This window comes from Plecotus auritus, assembly GCF_963455305.1.
Source record: "Plecotus auritus genome assembly, chromosome: 1".
NCBI lineage: Eukaryota > Metazoa > Chordata > Mammalia > Chiroptera > Vespertilionidae > Plecotus > Plecotus auritus.
Genome location: NC_137770.1, coordinates 174130345 through 174152540, shown reverse-complemented (window position 1 = coordinate 174152540; position 22196 = coordinate 174130345). Strand labels below are relative to the sequence as shown.

At 37.9% G+C, this 22196-nt stretch overlaps 1 protein-coding gene across 1 annotated transcript in view; it reads right to left on the bottom strand.

Annotated features, from left to right (window-relative positions):
• Positions 1 to 21968, bottom strand: part of TACR3 (tachykinin receptor 3) — a 57173-nt gene extending 35205 nt beyond the window's left edge. The window contains exons 1-2 of the mRNA XM_080673934.1: positions 21392 to 21968; positions 1367 to 1555 (exon numbers count right to left, since the gene is read on the bottom strand). Of these exons, the coding sequence (XP_080530060.1) occupies positions 1367 to 1555; positions 21392 to 21915 (713 nt within the window). The 5' untranslated portion in view covers positions 21916 to 21968. The remainder of the gene's footprint in view (positions 1 to 1366; positions 1556 to 21391) is intronic.
• Between the last annotated feature and the right edge of the window lie 228 nt (positions 21969 to 22196).

Below are 22196 nucleotides of genomic sequence, written 5' to 3'. Positions count from 1 at the left end.
CCCCCTTGCCTAGAGAGGTTCAGGATAAATGCCTTTCCTCTGCTTGGTAATTATTGGGCTAACCTAATTAAATGTATCATCAGAAGAAAAGAGATGAGGTAGAATAAAGTAATCAACTGATGATATTTTCTCCTATGTAAATCTATTCTATATATCCTGTGACATCATTCATATTTGAAATAAATTATTTTTCATCCAAATGAAAAAAAAATGTTACGAAATACTGTGAGCCACATTGAATTCACAAGCTATTTGACAGTGATTTTAAAAATCAAATAAAGATATTTACATGTATTTTTTCAAAGTCATGGAACATTTGATTGTATTGTTAATTTGGTAAATAATATGTAGACGTGTCAGTCACAACAAAGTCATGACACTATACATTATCAAACAAAATTCTAGGATTTCGTAGCTTTCAATCAAAATTATAAGGAGGCAATTAGGGAGGAATAGTAGATAAACAATAATATAACAGCCCAATTAGAGTTTGTATAAACTTTGTTTGGCTTCCTCTTTCTTAAGAGCTTTTAAAGTAATTAATGGAGTTTGGTATGCTAATATTCTCAATGCCCGTGTTTTTCTGTTATGTTTTTTTTTACTCTCTTTACCTTTTACTACTTTCCCCACCCTCCCTTCCCTCTGATCACCACCATACTATTGTCGTGTCTATGAGGTTTTGTTTATTTCTTTGTCTTGTTTGTTCATTTGTTGCTTTCAGTTTTATATCCCACATATGAGTTAAATCATATTGTTCTTGACTTTTTCCCTTATGACTTATTTCACTTAGCATGATATTTTCAAGACCCATCCATGTTGTCATAAATAGCAGTATTTCATCTTTTTAAAGGTGGGTCCAAAATATGAAATGTCAACTTCTATCATATAACATTCCTATTTTTTTTTTCAAGCTAGTATTTAAATTTCTTTAATGTTAAAACAAAGGAACACAACCAAGAGCCTACCAGGACTCCGCTTCCCTTCAACCAGGTTTCTTAAAAGAGCAATCAACACATTTGGCCTCTAGTTTCTCGCTTCTCACTCATTTCTCTGTCAATAACAACCCTGCCCTCCTTTGGGTATTGCTTTCATCTCCAATGAGCTTATCACCTCCTCTAGTAAATTCTCCAGAGCTGTCCCATACAGAAGTCATTACATTTTTCAGTTATAAATCTTTGTAATTTACACCAACTTAGTGACCATATCATAATGTATTATAATATTTGTAGGTGTCTGTCGTCCCAAGTAATATGTGAGACATTGAGGGAAATGCCTATGTCTTATTTATTTAATTGTTGCTCCCAACCTACAGTTCCTTAATTGTTCAATAAATTGAATTGAAAATTATAATAGAGAATTAACTTACGTGAAATGTTGTTTGGCACCTTGTGGCCATTGCACATAGCAAAGAGTACGGCCCGGCATGACTTTGGTTTTGGAGTAAAGACACTGAGGAAAGGCTAGTAGAAATGCTAGAATCCAAATGCTGCCAATGACAATCTTGGTTGCTGTGGCAGATAGTCTGGGTTTCAAGGGATCAATAATGGCCATATACCTATATGAAAATAAATAAACCATGTTGTCAGTCTCTTGTTAGTGAAGTTTAAAAAGTAGTTTCAAAGGAGTTTCAGTGGCCAGGGTTCTTTCTCTTCTAGTAAACAAGTTGATAAGGACTTTGCTTGGGTAGAGGCAGCATAAGGTAATATTTACAACATAGTCTTTGGAATCAGACAAATGTAAGTTTAAATCCTATTTTGTCATTTTTTAAACCTTTTTGAACCTCAACTTCATTATTTTAAAAATAGAAATAAGAACATCCACCTCTTATGGGTGAAGACAAGATCAATAAAAATAATGTAAGTTAAAGGCCTTGATTATTTGGTGCTGTGCCTCGCACATTATCAGAATTCATAAATGTCTGCTGAATGGAATTGGAAATGTGAGTAACAAGTGCTTAAAAAAAAATGAATTCAGTACCTCAAGACCTCCATTTTTTCTTTTGTATGTTTAAGTTTTTAAAAGATAATTCTAGAGACAATATGGTAATACCTACACGATTGATGAAGATGAAGAACCCCTATAAAGGATATCATCAACATTTCCATCTAAAAGCAAGGAGAGACAAGCTCAGGATTCAGATAAAGATGAATAAATCAAGTGTGATTGAGGCTATGCTTTCCTGCTATCTCCAAAATTGAATTCATACTGCATCATGAAAATTTTCATAGTATCCATTAACATAAATATACATAATTTTTATAAAAATATCTTTGAGGCTCTAAAAATCACACTTACATATGATTTTAGAGTGTAGTTTTTTAGAAGTTGTCAAATCTCTGAATATGGTAACCAAAGTCAAGTTTTATTCACCTAGTAAAATAGTGACAATATGCCTGGAAGGATCAAATTCTGGTTTTAAATTGAGTAATATGGCTAATTGCCAAATTTTGGCTACTAGAGCAGAAAATAATGTACAACAAACTAATTACATTTTTGCATTTCTAGTTATAAATCACATTATTTAAATGGTTTTATTTTTACTGTTGGCCATTTTGTGTGTCTCAAACATATACTGATTTATGCAAATTTTAAAAGGCAACATTTTTATCAAAGAGTTAGTATTACTTAAGCAAAAACATTTTAACTTTAAGAATAAATACCTCAAAATGAGAATAAAAATAAAGATAATTAATTAATTTGTGGTTTGCTTTGTGCTTTTGTAATTATTAGGCATTTGATCTGCAGTAGATATATTGGAACTTATCTATATACCACTCATAATATTAACTTTTGTTATAATTTACTTAAAGGAAATATTCTTAATTTATTATATATGACAGTCAATAGGTAAAAGTGAATGTTGAATATATAAACAATTATCAAAACAGTATCTTGGTTTAAGAAGATAAAGTGAATCATAAAAAGAATGTAAAATGAAAACTTTCAAATTTACTTCTCATGCTTATGTTGATGAAGATAATAGCAACATTTATTGATTGCCAATCATTACCAGGCTATTTATTACAATTACATATATACATATTTAATATCTAGAATAACCCAATCAATAAAATAATATTATTGGGGTTTTTTTTTAGCCGAAAAGAAAACCGAGGCTTAAAAAAATTAAGTAGCCCTAACCGGTTTGGCTCAGTGGATAGAGCGTCAGCCTGCAGACTGAAGGGTCCCAGGTTCGATTCCGGTCAAGGGCATGTACCTTGATTGCGGGCACATCCCTGGTAGGGGGTGTGCAAGAGTCTGCTGATCGATGTTTCTCTCTCTTCGATGTTTCTAACTCTATCCCTCTCCCTTCCTCTCTGTAAAAAATCAATAAAATATATATATAAAAAAAAATTAAGTAAATTTCTCAAAATGACTCAGATGGTAAGAGCTGGAATTCTAAACCAGTTCCGCCAGTCTTCAAAGTCCATATGATACAGATTATGGTTTTGAATATAGCCATTTATGTAAGAAATTGTGAAAGAAAATAATATATATAAGGTAGATACCTTCCAAAGAATCAGAAGTTGCATTTTGCTTTATGAATCCAAAAGTATTCATGTGCAACATAAAAAATGAAAGTCAAACATATAAAGATAATAAATGTAGTTGGGCATTTCTGTTTCCACTGTTGCTGATCACAACTCACCATAATATTTCTCATTGTATTAAATTGCTGTTTTTTGGGTGTTCCCAGAGTCAACCACAGCATTTATCAATAAATTTTGTTTTACTCAACTGAATATTTCTCAAACTCTATTATAATCTGCACTGGAATTTCTAAACACAATTTGGATGTTTAAACAATTGATTTTTTTGAGATTAAAAAGAGAAATTGAGTGACATGAGTAGGGTTAGAATCCTGTATAGCTACTGTAGCATGGATAATTCAAAATAAACTGCAAATTTCTTATAGATTTTTTTTAGACAATTAGTCTAATGATAGAGAAAATTTTCCCTGGCAGGTAGAATATTATATGGAAACAATTTATGTTCTCACTAACATTTTAATAAAAGTAGTAATTTTGAAACTTCAAGCTGACAGTTTTGTCATTTCTGATCTGATCTATTATTCATTCAGCCATACATTTATTAAATGCCTGCTGTGGTATTCCAAACACTAGTGATACAACCATGAGGAAAGATGGCAGAGCTCACAGTCTACTGAAGTAGATAGATATTAATCAAATAATTTCACCAATAAATGTAAAATTATAGATATGGTAAGTGTTACCAAGGCCAGGTATATATGATCATGTGAATTCATTTACTGAGAAAATATATTTAGATTGTGAACCAATCTTCCCTAGGAAAGGTCATTCTAGGTTGAAAGTTGGACGGGTGGCTATGCAAGGTGGTAGAAGGGTGAAAGTTGCAAAGAAGACTTCTTGGATAACAAGCACTATGTGAAAAACTCCTATGCTAATGGTTGGCTTTTAAGTTTTGAATGGTGTTCCCTTAAAAAAGATACAATGAAATCCTAACTCCCAGTATCAGAGAATGTGACCTTATTGGGAAATACAGTCTTTATATAGGTAATGAAGTTAAAATGAGGTCATGAGGGTGAGTCTTAATCCAGTGACTGGTACAAAGGAGAAATTTGGAAACAGAAATACATGGAGAAGGTCATGTGAAGATGGAGGACTGCGTGATGCATTACAAACCAAGGAATTCCAAAGACTGCCAGCAAATCCCCAGAGGCTCGGAAGAGGAAAGAAAGGATTTTCCTACAGCTTTCAGAGGGATCATGGCCCTAGACAACACCTTCATTTCCGGAGTCTAGCTTCCAGAACTGTGAGACAATAGATTTCTGTTGTTCTAAGTCACTCAGTTTATGGTGCTTGGTTACAGCAGCCCTAGGAATCCACATGATGAGTCAGGGTGAGAGAAGCATTATACACTTGAGTAATTAAAGGGTAATTGAAACACAGAAAGTGAAGGGGGAAAATGGTTTGAGACAAACTTGTAATGCAGGTTACAGATTTTTTTTTTGTCTCATAAAAAGTAATTGATGCAATTTAATTAGGGAAGGAGAATAATCAGATTTTAGTCTGGGGAATGGACTGAAGGATGAAAAGAATGAAGTAGGGAAATGAGTTACCTGACTGTTGTTTTGCTTTGGGTGAGAGATGATTGATGCTTGAAATAGAGTGTTGCTACATGGTAATAGTCTGAGGAAAGTAAAAAAATGTTGAAATATTGCAGAAAGAGAGAGCCAGTTGGCCAAAGTACCTGGTAGTGGGTAGAATTGCCAGGCACTGCTGAAGACCAATTTGAAATTGGTGATTTGGAATCCATTGTGGCATTATTTCCTATTCTGTGACTCTCTCCAGTAATAATAACTTGCTCAACAGCAGGCATGAAGAAGATGGCTGCTTAAGCTCATCCAGATAAACATTCTCTGGACCTTAAGAAGAAATGATCGAATCTCAGATGTAAACTCACTCAAATATCAGTACTCTTTTCTTCCTTTAAAGAAATATATATCTTTGATGTAGTCACATTAGCTTTTCCTAGGTGTTTTTCTGAGCTTCTCACTCCCATTCTTCCCTCACCAAACAGACTCTCAAATATGTTAGTCTCCTGAGTATGATTATTTCATGAATAATAACTAAGACTGGGTTTTTATTGTACCAATCAGGACATCACCTAAAAAAGTTTCAAAGTCACTTTTTATAGAGACTGAAATTCTCAGATGCATCCATTGGAAACTTGTTTATTTATTTATTTATTTATTTATTTATTTTTGTTTTGTTTTGTTAATCCTCATCGAGAATATTTTTTCCATTGATTTTTAGAGAGAGTAGGGGGGGAGAGGGAGGGTGGGGAGAGAAACATTGATATGAGAGAGACACATGGATTGGTTGGCTCCTGCATGTACCCTGACCAGGACTGGGGATCGAACCTGCAGCCCAGGTACATGCCCTTGACCAAGAATCAAATCTGTGACCCTTTGGTGTGTGGGCTAACACTGACCAGCACTGGGCAGAGTGGAAGCTCATATTTTTATTGACATTTTAAAAATCAGTTTTCTTTTATACTTTATTAGACCATTTTGCTTTACCACTTACTATATTTCTGATAGAACTGAGGGGTTCTTTTCTCTTTGAGGTATATTGCACAATACTATTTTTGATATAACTTTACTTAATAAATGAGCATTTTCCATTTTGTAATTGTTCTTGGTATCTTATATAATTCTTTTTTTGATAATATTTTTATTAAACTCTCTGGATCTTTACTTGTTTCTACACATTTCAAAATGAAGACAGAGTGCTATCTTCAGATGATTACTTGTTTATATTAATCATGCAAAGAATATTTGTCGGAAGTGATATTGATTTTACTGTTTTCCAGTTTGATTCTGGCCACAGCAGACAATGTTTTAGCCTGTAAAAGACAAATATAAATTGCTGTTTGGCTTCCATGCAAAATAAAGATTAGTTGCAACAGTTGCTCATGACCCATAAAATTTCAACTTCTGGCCTATGGTGCTAGAACATTTTTTGCTTGGACAAACCACTAGAAATACAACCTTTCTTGAACCGCAGTTTTTAGACAAATTTTATTGTGCACTTTTCTATAACTGTTCTAAATGAACTTAAGAATGAATGAATTATTATTGTCAGTGAATTTTGAAGTGAATGAGCATTTATGAAAATAAACCTATATATAAATATGCATATGAATGTACATATATAATAGGGACTTCAAAATATTATCCAGCAAAAAATAAATCACTTGTTTATTTATTCCATGTTTTTTATTTATATAAATAAAATGTATACACTGGCATTTGAGGAAAATTATGTTTAAAGAATAAATTATCAAAATAGTGAAAGTATTAGACTTTCATTGCATATGCTTTCAATTTAAATTTAGCAATTAGGTTTATGTATTTAACTATATTTATTAAATATCAAGCATTTATTTTCAACTATTTCTTAAATGCCAACAAATTTTTCAGGATTGTGTGACATACTTTGGCTGTTGATAAACAAAATAGATGTTGTTCCTAATCTTGTGGAGTCGGAGTCTAATGTAGAAGAAATATATTATTAAAATAGTCAGAACATAGGTAAGAAATTATTACCTAATTGTTGTTGGGGACAAAATTACCTCTTGAATATTAGGTAAACTTTCCTTGGAGTTTTAGTGGAGTGCCTATGTGAGTTCAGCACACACCCCTCTGATTTCTAAAAACTGCTCCCTGACTTATTTGGTGCCCTCTGTTTTCATTTTTGCATATGTGTAACATACATTCATCTCACCCAGTGTAAACTGTTAGGTTTGATGGAGCAATTGAATCAATACCCTTCCCCTGGGAACTGACTTTTCAGGTCATTTCGCTATGGAAATTTCCTTTGTTGAGGCCACATTTCACTTGTGGTGACCACATTCCATTATATCCCCTCCGGGTATGCATCAAGAAGTCTCCGCCCAGAAAAAGCCCGGCAAAAGTCCTTTAAAAGCCGCTGACTCCCCTCACTGGGTGCTGGAGCCATCCAGGCTCAACCACCTGGTGATCAAATAAATTCATAATCTCTCACCATTCTGGCTTCGTGTTCCTCCTTCAGCGATCTAACATTTGGTGCCAAAACCCGGGAGGGTTCCATGGGGATGGGGAGCCATCATCCTGGCTTCAGTCACCCTGAGTTTGCTACTCAGAGAGCAGTAGGCAACGGCAGCTCGTCCTGGGCTTACCTCTGAATCCTACTCGGGTGACTCAATTGCCAGCCTTGATCAGGCCTCCTCCCTTACAGAGCCTTCCCCAGCCAGCCAAGGAGGCCGCAGACCAGGAATCTCTCCTTCTCCATTGTTGACCCTCCATCCCACACCGGCCAATCTTCTCTAGGTGAGAGACGTCCCACAATTTCCCTTCTCTCGGGTCTTCTGCCCACTCTCTCTCTGACTTCTTAGAAGTCTCTCATCTCGAAAGTCCTAGCGCTAGGCCAGAAGACTCCTCAGCTGTTCAGCTTCAGGTCCTTCTGGATTGGGGACGCCCAGTCCAGAGGGCCACCTCTCGTTTCTTGTGGTGATTTGTTTAGCAGCAGGGACACCTGCCCTAAACAGTCACCTTTGGATTTGTGGTCTGTCACCCTTCCTCTCTCATGGGCCACACCACACTCCTGCACACTCACAGGGAAAATCATGTCCAACCACCTCATTTTCCTTTGTAACACTGTTTGGCCATAACATAAACTAGATAATAAGTCTCAATGGCCTGAAAACAGCACTTCTAATTTTAACACACTGAGCAATTTAGATAATTGCTGTCACTGCAATGGAAAATGGTCAGAGATTCCCTACGTCCAGGCCTTTTTTCACCCCTCAGTCCCAATCCTCTCTCTCAGTTCTGCTCTACCCATCAGATCTTTCTTCTTCACACAAAACATCTTACCCCTAACACTTCTGATTCTGAATCTACTTTTGACCCAGCAGACCACTGATCTCCACTTCCTTACACATCCCCTCCCTCACCTGCAATAGATTCCCAAAACCGAGACCCTTCTAACCAGCAACCACCCTCTCCCTGGCCCCTGAGAGCCCAAATCCCAAGAATACAAGCTCCAAAACAGCCTTTTTCCACCTAACACTTGCTCTCGGGTCACCCAAAGACCACGCTCCTCAACAGCCTCTTCTATTCCCGTGCCCATTCTACCCCTGAGAGAGGCAGCAGGAACTGAGGGCGCAGTCTGTGTCCATGCCCCATTCTCTATGTCTGACCTCACACAGATTGAGAGGCATCTCAGGTCTTTTTCCACTAACCCGACCACCTTTACTAAGGAATTTGAGTGCCTTGACCCAGTCCTGTGCCCTGACCTGGCACAACATCTATGTCCCCCTGTCCTCCTCTACAGAAATTTACCACCTTAGACTCCACCTCTCCAGAGGGAGCCCTTCTTCTGAACACATTTTATATCCTAACCAGACCCCGACATATGCCACAAACTTTGAAAAATAAACAGAGGCCCTCAAACCCCTTAAAAAAGACCTCGTTAACCTGGCCTTTAAGGTCTTTAATAATAGAGACAAGGAGACCCAAATCAAAAAACAAAGGCGAGATCAGGCCAGACTGACGCCTAGAAGGAGGCCTTCCAGCTCCTAGCCAGCACTCTCATGAAACCCAGATGAAGTGCTGGTCCTCCAACCGTGGGTAAGTCAGGGGCTAAGCCTCCTCCGGGCCCGTGCTTCAAATGGACACTGAGGAAGGACACTGAGCCAAGTCCTGCTCAAACCTGAGACCCCTGCCTGGGCCCTGCCCAAGGTGCAGAAGGGGAGGCCACTGGAAATCAGACTGCAGTCTGGCCCCTCCGGGTCGGACCTCAGCCAGTCTAGCATGGCTGCCCTCTGGATCTGGTTTGGAGCTCCCAGGCCTCCTGGGACAGGCCACCGAAGAAGCTGGCAGGACGAGGTTGCTGGATACTTCTTAAGCTAAACCAGAATATTCAGCAGTGGACGTTTACGACAGGAGTGTGCATAGGGCCTCTGACCCCCACCAAGCCTGCTCTTCACGTTGGCTGGGGGCAGGGGGAGGCATCTGTACTTCATAGGTCAAATATATAAGTTTGCTTACTTTGCTTTTTCAATGAAGGAGAATACTTTAATTGCTTGATAAGTTAGCTTTTCACAATATAATCAAAGTCTCATATAAACTCATTCATAGGAGAAGCCAATATTTTATGAGCAACTGGTTCTAGTAAAGTTCAAAGTAAAATTTGCATATATATGCAAATGAGCACTAGCCAAAAAGAATGCTGCTTAGAAGTAAATTTAAGCTTAAAAAAACAGGAATTTAAATCTTGATGCAAAATTGTACTGTCACGCGATTTCCACAAAAAAAAAAAAAAGCCAATTATAGAAAGCATTTCAGATTTCACAATTTTATTGGATTTACATGTTTAGGGGAGGAAAAACTAGATCACCATTTTTTCCATCTGATGGTTCCAAACTTGGCTTTCTTTTTTTGTTATACTAACCTGTTATTCTGTCATTTTCTAAAACCTTATGTGCACCATCAGTAATCCTGTCACTTATAACCTTTGAGAAATTTAGCCCAGTTCCCCATCTCATCATCAGGTTACTTTGTCTAGCCCAATACTTTGGGAATTCTCCTGAATAAAATTGTTCTCATTGTGTACACTGTGATGTTATAAAGAGATATATTAGTAATTATAAAGCTTAAAATAGAGAATTTGACCTAATCTGGGGTATAGGTTGAAATGATGGGAGACATTCTGTGACCTCCCAGAATTAATTAGAATGAAGGTGGGATTAGAAGAAAAACTGGAGCAGCAAGTCCTGAGGTTAGAGAAAGCATGAGGTATTTGAAGAACAAAAGAAGGCCAGCTGAGCTCTAGCTAGCTGGTTGGGTCAGTGGATAGAGTGTCAGCCTGCAAACTGAAAGGTCCCAGGTTTGATTTTGGTCAGGGACACGTGCCTGGGTTGTGGGCTCGATCCCAGTGGGGGACTTACAGGAGGCAACTGATCCATGATTCTCTCTCATCATGGATGTTTCTATTTCTCTCTCCCTCTTCCTTCTTCTCTGAAATCAGTAACAATATATTAAAAAAAAAAAAAAGGCCAGATTTCTACAACCCAGAGTAGAGGGAAAAGCAGAAGAATCAAATGAGCTGGAGATGTAGGTATGAAGGATAACTTCATCAATATAATATAGTCAATATCAATTTAGATTTTCTTTTTTAACAAAAAAAGCAATAACTGCTAACACATTAAATATTTACTATGTATTAGGACTGTTCTAAAAGCTTTATATAGAAACCATTTAAACTTTAAATTCTAATTATTTATATCAACCTTAAAACAATTTATATAAAAAATGCTACCTTATTGATAAACATTACATAAAACAGTTTCTTCACAAAATTTCAGACACCGATTTATAAGTGGTTTTCTATGTTGACAATATAAAACTTACTGCTAAAGATTATTTTCTGCTTCTTGTACTATCTCTGATGATAAATAATTTAAAAATCAGAATATAATAGGTTATTTTATTTAGTTATATTATATATTATATATTATATATTAAGTCACCTTTTTTGTAATATAATTTACTATCTGTATCATCTCTATACCGTGTCAGGAAATTAATGATATGATATGTTATATAACCTTGTATATACCATTTCCAAAGCCCTGCTTTCACAAAGTCAATTATATATTGAATACTTAAATTTGTTAAGATCTTAATTTCCAATGGAAATCTATTAAAACTCTTGGCAGATTATCTTTGTGGAAGTAATGCCTTTATAAAAATATATTTAAAGTTCACATTCACTTATAGGTATTTCCAGTATCCAATGTTTTGTAAAGATAAAACAAATTACTATAAATAACAGTGTGCAGTATGCATAACTGTACATGATATTCTATCCTAATATATAAAAACCCTGGGTCCTAACGACCAGTAATGACCGGAGGCTGACCAACCAGAAGTCAGTGCTGGCCCCGCCCCCAAGCAAGCGGCAAGGGGCAATCAGGCAGGCAGGCAGAGTGGTTAAAGGGTGATCAGGTAGGCAGACCAGTGGTTAGAGGTGATCTGGTATACAGACGAGTGGTTAGAGGAGATCAGGTAGACAAATGGCCCCTTGCCAGGCTGGCCCCTCCCCCAAGCAAGTGGTTAGGGGCAATCAGGCAGGCAGCCAGAGGGGTTAGGGGTGATCAGGTAGGCAGACCAGTGGTTAGGGGTGATTAGGTAGGTAGGTGAGCAGTTAGGGGCGATCAGGTAGGCAGATGGCCCCTCACAAGGCTAGCCCCACCCCCCAGCAAAGAAAGAGGGAGGCCCAGGCCAGCCAAGCCATTGCACCCCAGCCTGTCACCTGCAGAGGGAGGCCACTGGTGGCAGGGGAGGGGGGGCAGCTCTGCACAGATGGCAAGCAGTGGCAGCGGCGGGGGTGGGGCCAGCTGCCTGCAGCCTGGGGAAGGAAAGCCCTGATAGGCCCTGATCTCAGGCCAGGCCTAGGGACCCTACCCAAGGGGTCCCAGATTGTGAAAGGGTGCAGGCCGGGCTGAGGGACAAGCCCCACCACCACCAACGAGTGCATAAATTTTCATGCACCAGGCCTCTAGTTTGTATATAAGGTAATATGCATACAAAGCCCTTTTTCATGGCAATACATAATAAAGGTAAATCAATTTTACCTCATTTTATAAGGGGAACAGTTTTTAGATGAAGAAAGAATTCAAGATGTTGCCCAAAGTGGCTTTAGGGAGAATAACAGCTAAAGAAACCCTCAGGTAAGATCAATGGACATGTTATATAATAATAAATGGGTAAAGGAAGTGAAAATTTTAAACAGAAGAATCTCAGGACACTTGCTAGTTTTAGTCAAATATATGGAGTGCTATAATATAGAACAAATATTAGAGCAGTTTGATATCACTATAGAGGGTAGAGCTCAGTTTCTGGAGAAAGATGAGTCACATATACTTTCCAAGGCTCCAAGGGTATATGGATTGTCTTCAGTGGTATTAAGATTGTTGTCGTTTGTTTGTTTTTTGTTTTGGCTCCGTTGTTAAAAGTACTCAGGAATAGAATGAGTGACAATTTTTTGGATGAATTAAAAGACTATAAACTTTCAAATGAACTGTTGAAATAGATGAAAGTAGACTCCATCACAACTTTGAAATTCCAAATTTAATCAGAGAAAGGTTGTCTGAAAGCTAATTATAATCAGAATTATGACAGGAAGCAGATTGATGAAGACAAGCTAGTGTGTTGAAAATTATATATGTTCCAAGTAATTGTAACTGTAATTACAGAGTACTACAAATGTGACTCATACAGCAAGTAGTATGAGACCACATCCCCTTCCATCAACTTCATGATTTGGCTTCCCTTTTTATATGCCTTCTAGGCATGTGATTAAATAAAGCTACATATTATATTTGGCACTACAAGTCAAATTCTGGCAGACATTTTTCTTAACTCAATAGCAGCACTGAGTTCTATGAAAGTGAGTGGAAACAATGTTATATCTACTCTTCTTCAGTATGAATTACTTCAGAAGAAACGTGACTATTACTAACGTATTTGAGAATATGTGTGTTTCATAAATAAGTTCTTTTACTCTTGGAAAACTAATACTACTTTGAGCATGCTTATTGTAAATATTATTCATATGTACATATGAGTTATTCTGAACCTCTTCCTTTTTCTCATTTCCTTTGTACAGTCATAAATATTATCAGCCCAATTTCTGACATTACCCGTTATGTTCTTTACTTCCCTTCCAACTATCAATGCCTGGGCTACTGACATACTATCATAGTGGGTTTCTTTGATGCTACACTTTTCCAACTTTCTTCACATAGTCTTCAAAGTTCTCATTCTAAATTATTTTACTGTTTCTTCACTTTCAACAGAATTAACTGCAATTCTGCACACCCTTTACTATAGTGACACTAAATATCTTACCCTTTCCTCAAATTGACTATAATGCATCAGTCAGAGCTCCAGGGAAAATAAGGCACACTCAAATGAGAAAACTGAGGACAGTTTAATAAATAGGTCATTTACAAAATTTAATAAAGAAGCCATTTGAAAGCCCCATTTTCAAATGATGAAAGGAAACTGAGTTGAAATGAATGTTCCTAGGATTAGCAATAGCAAAGAGTGGGTGTCCCCTGCCCCCGGCCTAAAGGATGAAAGAATCCTATAATCAGAAGTGAGGAGGTGAAGCCTTAGGAGAGAAGTTCTTGTCAAGAGATATGGCTACAATTGGGCAAATTTGCAGCAATTCTGAAAGGAGGGTGTGGTTCATATATCCTAAAGTTATTCTCTCTTCCACCCATAGCTTCCAGGTGTCTCCCATTAGGCAAAGCTAAGAAGAGGCCAGACAACAAAGGACCCCATCCATGCAGTTAGTCCATAGAAATAGCCAGATGGGGTGAGCGGGGGGGAGGAGGAAAAAAGAGTGCAATAAGTAGAGAGTAGATCTGAACTGAAAGAGGGAAAGCACCCAGCTCAAATATCCTTTAACAATTTCATGTTTTTCACATGCTCGTTTCCTTACTGAAATGATTTTCCCCTTGCTCACACCTTATTCTAAAGTTCCACAACTGAGCTCCACTCAGATTACAAAATGTTCACTGTGGATTCCTTCCCTTCTCTACATCCAGTTAATTTTTACCTCTTCAGAGCTCCATCACATTATGCACTTACTTTGATTTTAGCTCATTGGAGATACTGATTTTATTCTTCTCTATGTTCTTTGGCACTTAAAAAGTATCTGTAGTAGTCAAATAATTGTTGAATAGTGATCACAAATGGTTATTGAATGTTTGTTTACAAATGAGAACTTCAGCACATATATAAATTTTTAAATTGCTAAATGGAAATAATAAACAAAACGTAGAGTATGATTAGAAGGTAAAAATGACATTAAATGACAATATATACAAAGAGACAGACAATGTCAAGCACAGTAGATGATCTAAATTATCCTAAACTATGTCAAATAACATGAAATTAACACTTATGACAAAAACAACAACAAACAAACAACAACAACAACAAGAAACCAGCTATAGTGATAAGCTTGAGACAAAAGCAAACAAAAAATAACTTATTTTAAGTGGTTCTTCGGTATTTGTGATTGGCATGGAAAGAGAAATAAGCTGATGCCAAAATTCTGATGTAAGAATTTAAAAAGCTTCTTTTGATATTGTTTCTAGCTCTTCAACAGAAACCTAGTCCATTGGGGCACTAGAGTATAGGTTATTTCTCTTCTAATTCTCTCCTTTTAAAACAATTTCCTGTATGAAAGCAATGAGTAATGAGATCTATGCAACTTTAATTAGGACAACTTGTTCTGAGTGATTCAGTGATTAAATAAAAATATTTAATGTTACAGTTGGAGACTCTAAGTTCTTTGGGTAAACTAGGAGTTAATTGCTTTCAATTTTGTCTAATGTGGATCTACATCAGGTAAAACTTTTTCCTGAAGTAAATAGTGGCAGGTAGCAGGTCCACTGTATTATTCTTAAACTCATAGAGATGATGGTGTACATCAAGCAGATGATGTCTAAATATTTGAGTATTTAAGTTGTGATGGAGTAAATACTTATTTAACTATTAATGGAAGAATTTAGGTGATAGATAACCTCTACACTTAGAAAATAAGGATGGAAAATAGAGGCTATTTTCATATCTAATTTAAAAATTTAAATTATATTTTCATGATATCTTAATAAAGTAATTTGAGTACAAATTATTCAGTGATAGAAAATGATAGGAAAACAACTTGTATTGAGTGTCAAATGTATGCAGTCATTATCCTAGATGCTATGAATTGAGTAGTAAACAAAACAGGTAATAGTAAATAGAAGAAAAAAAGCAGAATAAGTAGATAGGAAATGATATGAGGCTACTGTTTTAGACAATAATCAGTTCACACATGAGCTATACTGAGAAATGAAAAGATAACTATTCATTCCTTTGTATGAATAGCTTCTCTGTCCTCTTATAACAAACCTACAAATGTAAGATACTTTTATTCTAATAGTAAAAAAGAAGGATCTCTTACCCTTTGAGACAGCATGGAGGGACCTGGAGAGTATTATGCTACACGAAATAAGCCAGTCAGAGGAAGACTGGTATCACATGATCTCACTCATATATGGAACCTAATGAACAAAATAAATTGATGAACAAAATAGATCTAGAGATATAGAAGCATGGAACAGACTGACGAATCTCAGAGGGAAGGCAGGGGTGAGGCGGGTGGGAGGGTGGCGAGGTGCATGGGAAGAGATCAACCAAAGAACTTGCATGCATATATGCATAACCCATGGACACAGACAGTAGGGTGATGGAGCCTGGGGTGGAGGGTGAGGCTGGGCTAGAGGGATCAATGGAGGAAAAAAGGGTACATATGTAATACTTTCAACAATAAAGATGAAAAAACAAAAGTATTTCTTCTTTGTTCCCACAGACCTTACATGGGCAGACAGACCAAAATAAAACACACAAAAAAACAACCAATAAACATTACCTATGAACTAGTTATTTAATATCCTAGAAAGTGATACACGTGATAAAGAAAAAATAAAGCAATTTAAAATAGAGTATTCAGAGTCTAGAAATAGTTCAGGGAATGAGTAACATGGTCATCTGGAGGATGAGTGTTTCACACAGATGTAAGATCCTGAGGTGGAAATATGCCTAATATGTTGATGAAATTGAGGGGACCAGTGATAGTGGAGCAGAGTGGTGGAGTGGTGAGCAGGCAATAAGGTCAGAAAATAGCATGTGACCAGTTACTATAAATTCTTACAGACCATTGTAGGGACATTCGCACTGTGCAATCATCAGCACCATCCATCTTCAGAACTTTAATTAAAACTTTACTTGGTTTCATGTAAAAATGTGCATTTTGTTGTAGATAGTCATAAAAGGAAAAAATATAAAAGAAAAGAAAATTATCCAAAGTCTCATGATTCAGAGCAAATCAAATCTACATCAACCTATTACACATACAGAATTATATCAGACTATTAAATCCCTGATCCAAAAATTCCTCATGTGTTAGAGATCCTGCTGAGTCTAGAATGGCATTCAGACTCCAACTGTGTCTAATGAAGTGGTGAGGCTGCACACCCCAGTCGTCTGTTTTACAGCATTTATTTAATGTACCAGTGATCAAGCTTCAATAAAAGAGGTATGGACAGTTAGCCGTTCTGGAAAGATGGTTCAGAGCTAAGACCCAGCAAGTGAGAGTTGCAAGTAGAAGATGAAAGAACACTGGTCATTAAGAAATTGTTAATGGGGCAAAGGTAAGGAACAAGATCCTTTTTCCAAATTCTATTTGGAACACAAATAGACATCACCAATATTTCAGGCATAGGGCAAAGTTTGTAACTTAGGAATTTTGCAGATTTGGGTGTAACAATGTTCCTAAACAGCTATCTGGAGAAGAACATGGCTTTTTTTTTTTTTTTTTTTAATTGATTTCAGAGAGGAAGGGAGAGGGAGAGATAGAAACATCAATATGAGAGAGAATAATTGATTGGCTTCCTCCTGCATGTCCCACACCAGGAATCAAGCCTGCAACCCGGGCATGTGCCCTGACCAGGAATCGAACCGTGACCTCCTGCTTCATAGGTTGACACTCAACCACTGAGCAACTCAGGCTGGGCAGGGGATGGCTTCTTCCTCCCAAGAAACTGTCTTGCTCTGTACCAAAGTGTTGGCATTGCTCCCCTCTCCTCCCCTCCTCACCTCTTCCCTCCCCTACTCTCTTCTCCTTTCCTCTTCTCCTCTGTTCTCTTCTTCTCTCTGGCCAGGGTGTGGTGGGGAGAATGGAAGTGCTAAGGATGACTATTGATAAACTCTTATCAGATCTCCCTAGGGCTCTTTGAAATACTAGTAATTGGGAGAATAGCAAGAAATGGTTTATAAGTAAAGGTTATGGAATAAAAAAATATTCATTATTAACGTTGCCACATTTATACACATGTATCTGGAGACTTGGGAAAATTGATGTTATATTCAAACATGATATTTTTCTATCTTTGAATAAGAAGTACAAATTGTAGAAAGCACCAGTGATTCATAAATTTCCTAAAAGTAACCTTTCCTAAAACATAGTTTTAGTTACTATTTTGCAAAGAATGCAAAGTTAAAGTTCATCATCTGGGCTAAAAAATAAGTCAAGTCTTACTGTAACACTAACAAAGAATATTAACTCCAGGGGCAATGCCTTTCTCTAAAGTATAAAGAAATGAGGAGATTGGCTCAGCACACTAAAGACTGATAAAGTAGTTTAAGAAATTGACCAAAGTTTTTATATCCATAATATGTATAGCATTGTAACATTTACCACAATATATTGAACTAATTTCATTTACTTATAATATCTACGTTGTTGTATAAATTGTTATGTTGTATCATACAGAAGAAAACCAATTAGATAAGAGAATAAATTGGAGCTCTCTATTCAAAACTGAAAAACAAACCCATAAATTTGTATGAGATTACTTGGAGTGAGATTCAGGCTTCACAATTTTTTATAACTGTATTTTTTAATTGCCCATAATAAATTCCAAAAAAATAGCGGTTCTATGAATATGTTACATAACAGTTAGCTTTATGAAAAATAATCTTCCTAAAGAAATTAAGAAAACAAAGAGTAGTTTATAATATAGAGTTTTATCTATTTGGCTAAAAATATGACTTAGGCCCTAGCCGGTTTGGCTCAGTGGCTACTAGAGCGTTGGCCTTCGGACTGAAGGGTCCCAGGTTCGATTCCAGTCAAGGGCACATGTCTGGGTTGTGGGCTCGATCCCCAGTAAGGGATGTGTAGGAAGCAGCCAATCAATGATTCGCTCTCATCATTGATGTTTCAGTCTCTCTCTCCCTCTCCTTTCCTCTCTGAACTCAATAAAAATATATTTAAAAATAAATAAATTAAAAAAATATAACTTAGTTTAGTTAGATTAAATATTTTTTAATAATTATTCATGTCAGGTATGTTCCTATGTTTAAATAATGTAAATTATTTTTTCTATCTTTGTTAATGTTTTTGAACTATAAAATAAGATATATTACATTACTTAAGGTTTTTAGGTAAGAAATAGTGAATGTCATCTTCAAAATTCTGTAATTAAATATTCCAATCAATACTGGACCATGTGCCCAGAAATTGTCCTTTACTCTATGTTAAGTTAGAGTTTCTAACTTAAACTAAAAATGTACTTAGAAAATATAAGAAAATATTTTTTATTTTCTAATATCCCCATATATTGAATGGCACATTCACACACATTCACACACATACACACACACACACACACACACAGTGGAATTATTTCACAATGAAGAATCACTTTTCCCACCACCGTCCCCAAATTTGCCATTTTGAAATGTAACAACTAAATATAACATCTAAAAGATGCTAAGCTTTTCCAGGATCATGCCATAGAGCCAAGATCCAAATCACTGCAGGCAGTCTACTCCCAGGCCAATGCTCTCCTATGCTTCTACACTATGATGGCTCCTAAGAAGTTGTGATGACTGCAGGGTTTAATTAGACAAAGTTCTTCCTGCAATTAAATTAGAATTTAGGACTTGTTTATGCTATATATATTACATGTATGTATAACTCATCTTTAATACATGTTACGTATATCTTAATTGAGAATGTAGATGTTAGAAAAGTATTAATAGAACAGATAATATAATAAAAATATTGTCACTTTTATTCACTTATGACATGTGCCATTCAATACCAATTTCACGCACACTAAATTTTCATCAAATTTCATGATGCACTATTAAAATTTCAAGAATATAGTGAGAAACAAAAACAGGACCAGAGTCATAGAAGCATTGAAAAGACTGTCAAAACTATGAGGGAAGGCAGGGGCAGCGGGGTGGGGAGAGGAGATGAGAGAGCAAGAGATCAATCAAAGGACTTGTATGCATGCATATGAGCATAACCAATGGACACAGACAGTAGAGGGGTGAGGGCATGTGCTAGGGGGTGGGGGCGGCTGGGGAGAGGTCAATGGGGGAAAAAGGAGACTCGTAATACTTTCAACAATAAAGAATTAAAAAAATAAAGTACACTGATTTACAAATAATAAAAAAGAATATAGTGAGAATTTCTTAACATGATATGCTAATGCCTCTCCTCCTGATCACATTAAAAAATCATGTGCTTGCAAGAAATATAAAAGACAAAAATAAATAAATAAATAAAATAAAAAAGAAAGGTGTTCAAGCCAAAGCAAGATTCCTTTCTATCTTGAAGCAATTTTACCTGTTCCCCAATTTGGGACTGATATTGCTGCTTCTTTTTATTTCTGCCCCTCCAGAAATGAAGGGTTGAGACACATGTAGAAAATCAGAGATAAAGGGGAAGGGATGATTGATAGTTTCAGAGGTAATACAAAAAAAGTGATTTTGTGCTTATTTCTCCTATTTAGTGGCAAGTAACCACTGTTCCTCCAGTTTAACAGTCTTGTTAATGTCAAAAAAGTGCTCCTTTCCACCGGTGAGAATATTGAGACTTGCTGTTAAAGTGAAATCATCCCCTGTATACTCCATGCAGCTGTCAATCACAAAACTGAGCCTGAAATCAACTGGCGTGGTTCATTTTTTAGCATAATGTTGAATTAAAGTGTAACCAGCTTCAATAACGGGTGAGAATTTACCATTGTTCTAACACAAGCATGCATATTTCATGATGTCCAATATAAGAAAGCAAATGCACACAGAAACATTTACAACTTAAATATGAGAACAAGTGGTGGAGGCCCATCCAGCTTTTTAAAATGGTTTGAGCATCTCAGAATCTCCTCTGTAGATGAGCGAACAACCTAAACGTTACCTTAAACAGCTATAAATTAGTATTTCTTTTAAAAAATTTTATTGAATTTATTGGGGTGACATTGTTTAATAAAATTATATAGGTTTCAGGTGACAGTTCTATAATACATCATCTGTGTATTGTATTGCATTCACCACCTCAAGTCAAGTCTCCTTCCATCACCATTTCTACCCCCTTCACCCTCGTCTAGCTCCCTTAACCCCTCATAATCATCACACTGCTGTCTGTGTCTATGAGTTTTGTTTTGTTTTTCCTTTGCCCAATCCCTTCCCCTTTTTTACCCAACCCAACTCCCCTTCCCTCTGACAGCTGCCAGTCTGTTCTCTAACCGTTTATTCCTTGAACTTGTTGTTACTCCTTATCTGAAAGATTTGGATGTGATGTTTGTGGCAGGATTTACCCAGCTCATAGTCTCACAGACTGCTGGAAGCAACATGTTACCCGAGACATTGGCTGGTGGCAATCTGTGGGAAGGAGTTTCTTTCCTCTGATGGATGGATGCTCCATGACTGGGAGGCCAAATCGGTGATAGCCCGGGCATAAAGATAGGGAATGGGTGGGTAGGGATGTGGACAGCAAACCAGAGAGCAGAAAGAAGAGTAGAGGTTGACTCTTTGTCCATTTCTCTAACAGAGAGATGGAAGGCCCAAAAGTTCACTTCACAGGGATATAAGTTTTGCTGCAGTAGTTTGAAGCCATTTGATAAAGTCGCTAGTATTGTTTCTAGCTGATTTTGTCTTACTTGGAATGGCAGATTTTCTCATCTCCCTCATCGGCCTCCTTTCAGTCCCTCTGGATGCCCTTCTTGGGGATCAAGGGGTTGGGTGGCGTGGGGGCGGCCATAGAAACAGAAACTGGTTCACCCCTGGAGGGCTGACTACAGATGAGTCCCTGACCTCCCTTCTCCAAGAACTCCTTCCCAGACTCGTTCCTTTTATCAAACCCATCTTGTCACCATTTTCCTTTGTAACCTTGTCCCCCAGCCCCGCTCTCCTCTCTCCCTTGTCCTTCCTTCCTTCCTGTTATCTCCTCACCTGTCCACCGCAATGGCCGTCATAGAGTAGATGCTGGCGAACACCGCTGTGATGGGAAAGAAATTCTGGAAGCGACAGTAGTTGGCGCCGAAGTACCACTCACTGTGAAGCGCGTAGATGAAGTTGATCAAGGTGTTGAAAGCGGCCATGGAGGCGTCGGAGAAAGCCAGGTTGACGAGGAAGTAGTTGGTGACGGTCCTCATGCGCTTGTGGGCCAGGATGATCCAGATGACGATGAGATTCCCGAAGACCGCCACGGCCACCACCACGCTGTAGGCGAGGGACCAGAGTACGATTCGCCAGGTCGGCTGCACGAACTGGTTGGTGAGGTTGGCCCGGGACTGCGAAGGCTCGGGGGAGGACGCGTTGGAGAGGTTGCCGGCCTGGGCCAGCAGCTGCAGCCACTCAGCCTCAGCCACCCCGGCGGCTGCCCCCGCCGCCAGCGCCTCGCTCAGGTTCCGGGCGCCGGCGCCAGCTCCTCCCGCGCCTACCGTCCAGTTCCAGGCTGCGGGGAGAGAGGCCATCGCCGCGGGTCTGGAGCCCAGGACCTGCCCACTCACCCGCGGCCAGCCCGAGCCGCGCCTCCTGAAGTTCTTTGCCTCCTGGTCGCTGGAAGCACCGCAGGGAAGGTACGGCTCCCCTTGCTGGTGAAGGGATGCTATGAGCCAGCAAGTGATGGGGAGGACGGGCGCCACTTCCTCCAAGGAGTTTGGGACTTTGGCAGGATTGAGATCTTGGGGAGATGTTAGGGCTGTCACCAGCCGGGATCTCGGGATTCGCCCCGGCGGGAGCTTCGCGCACCGGC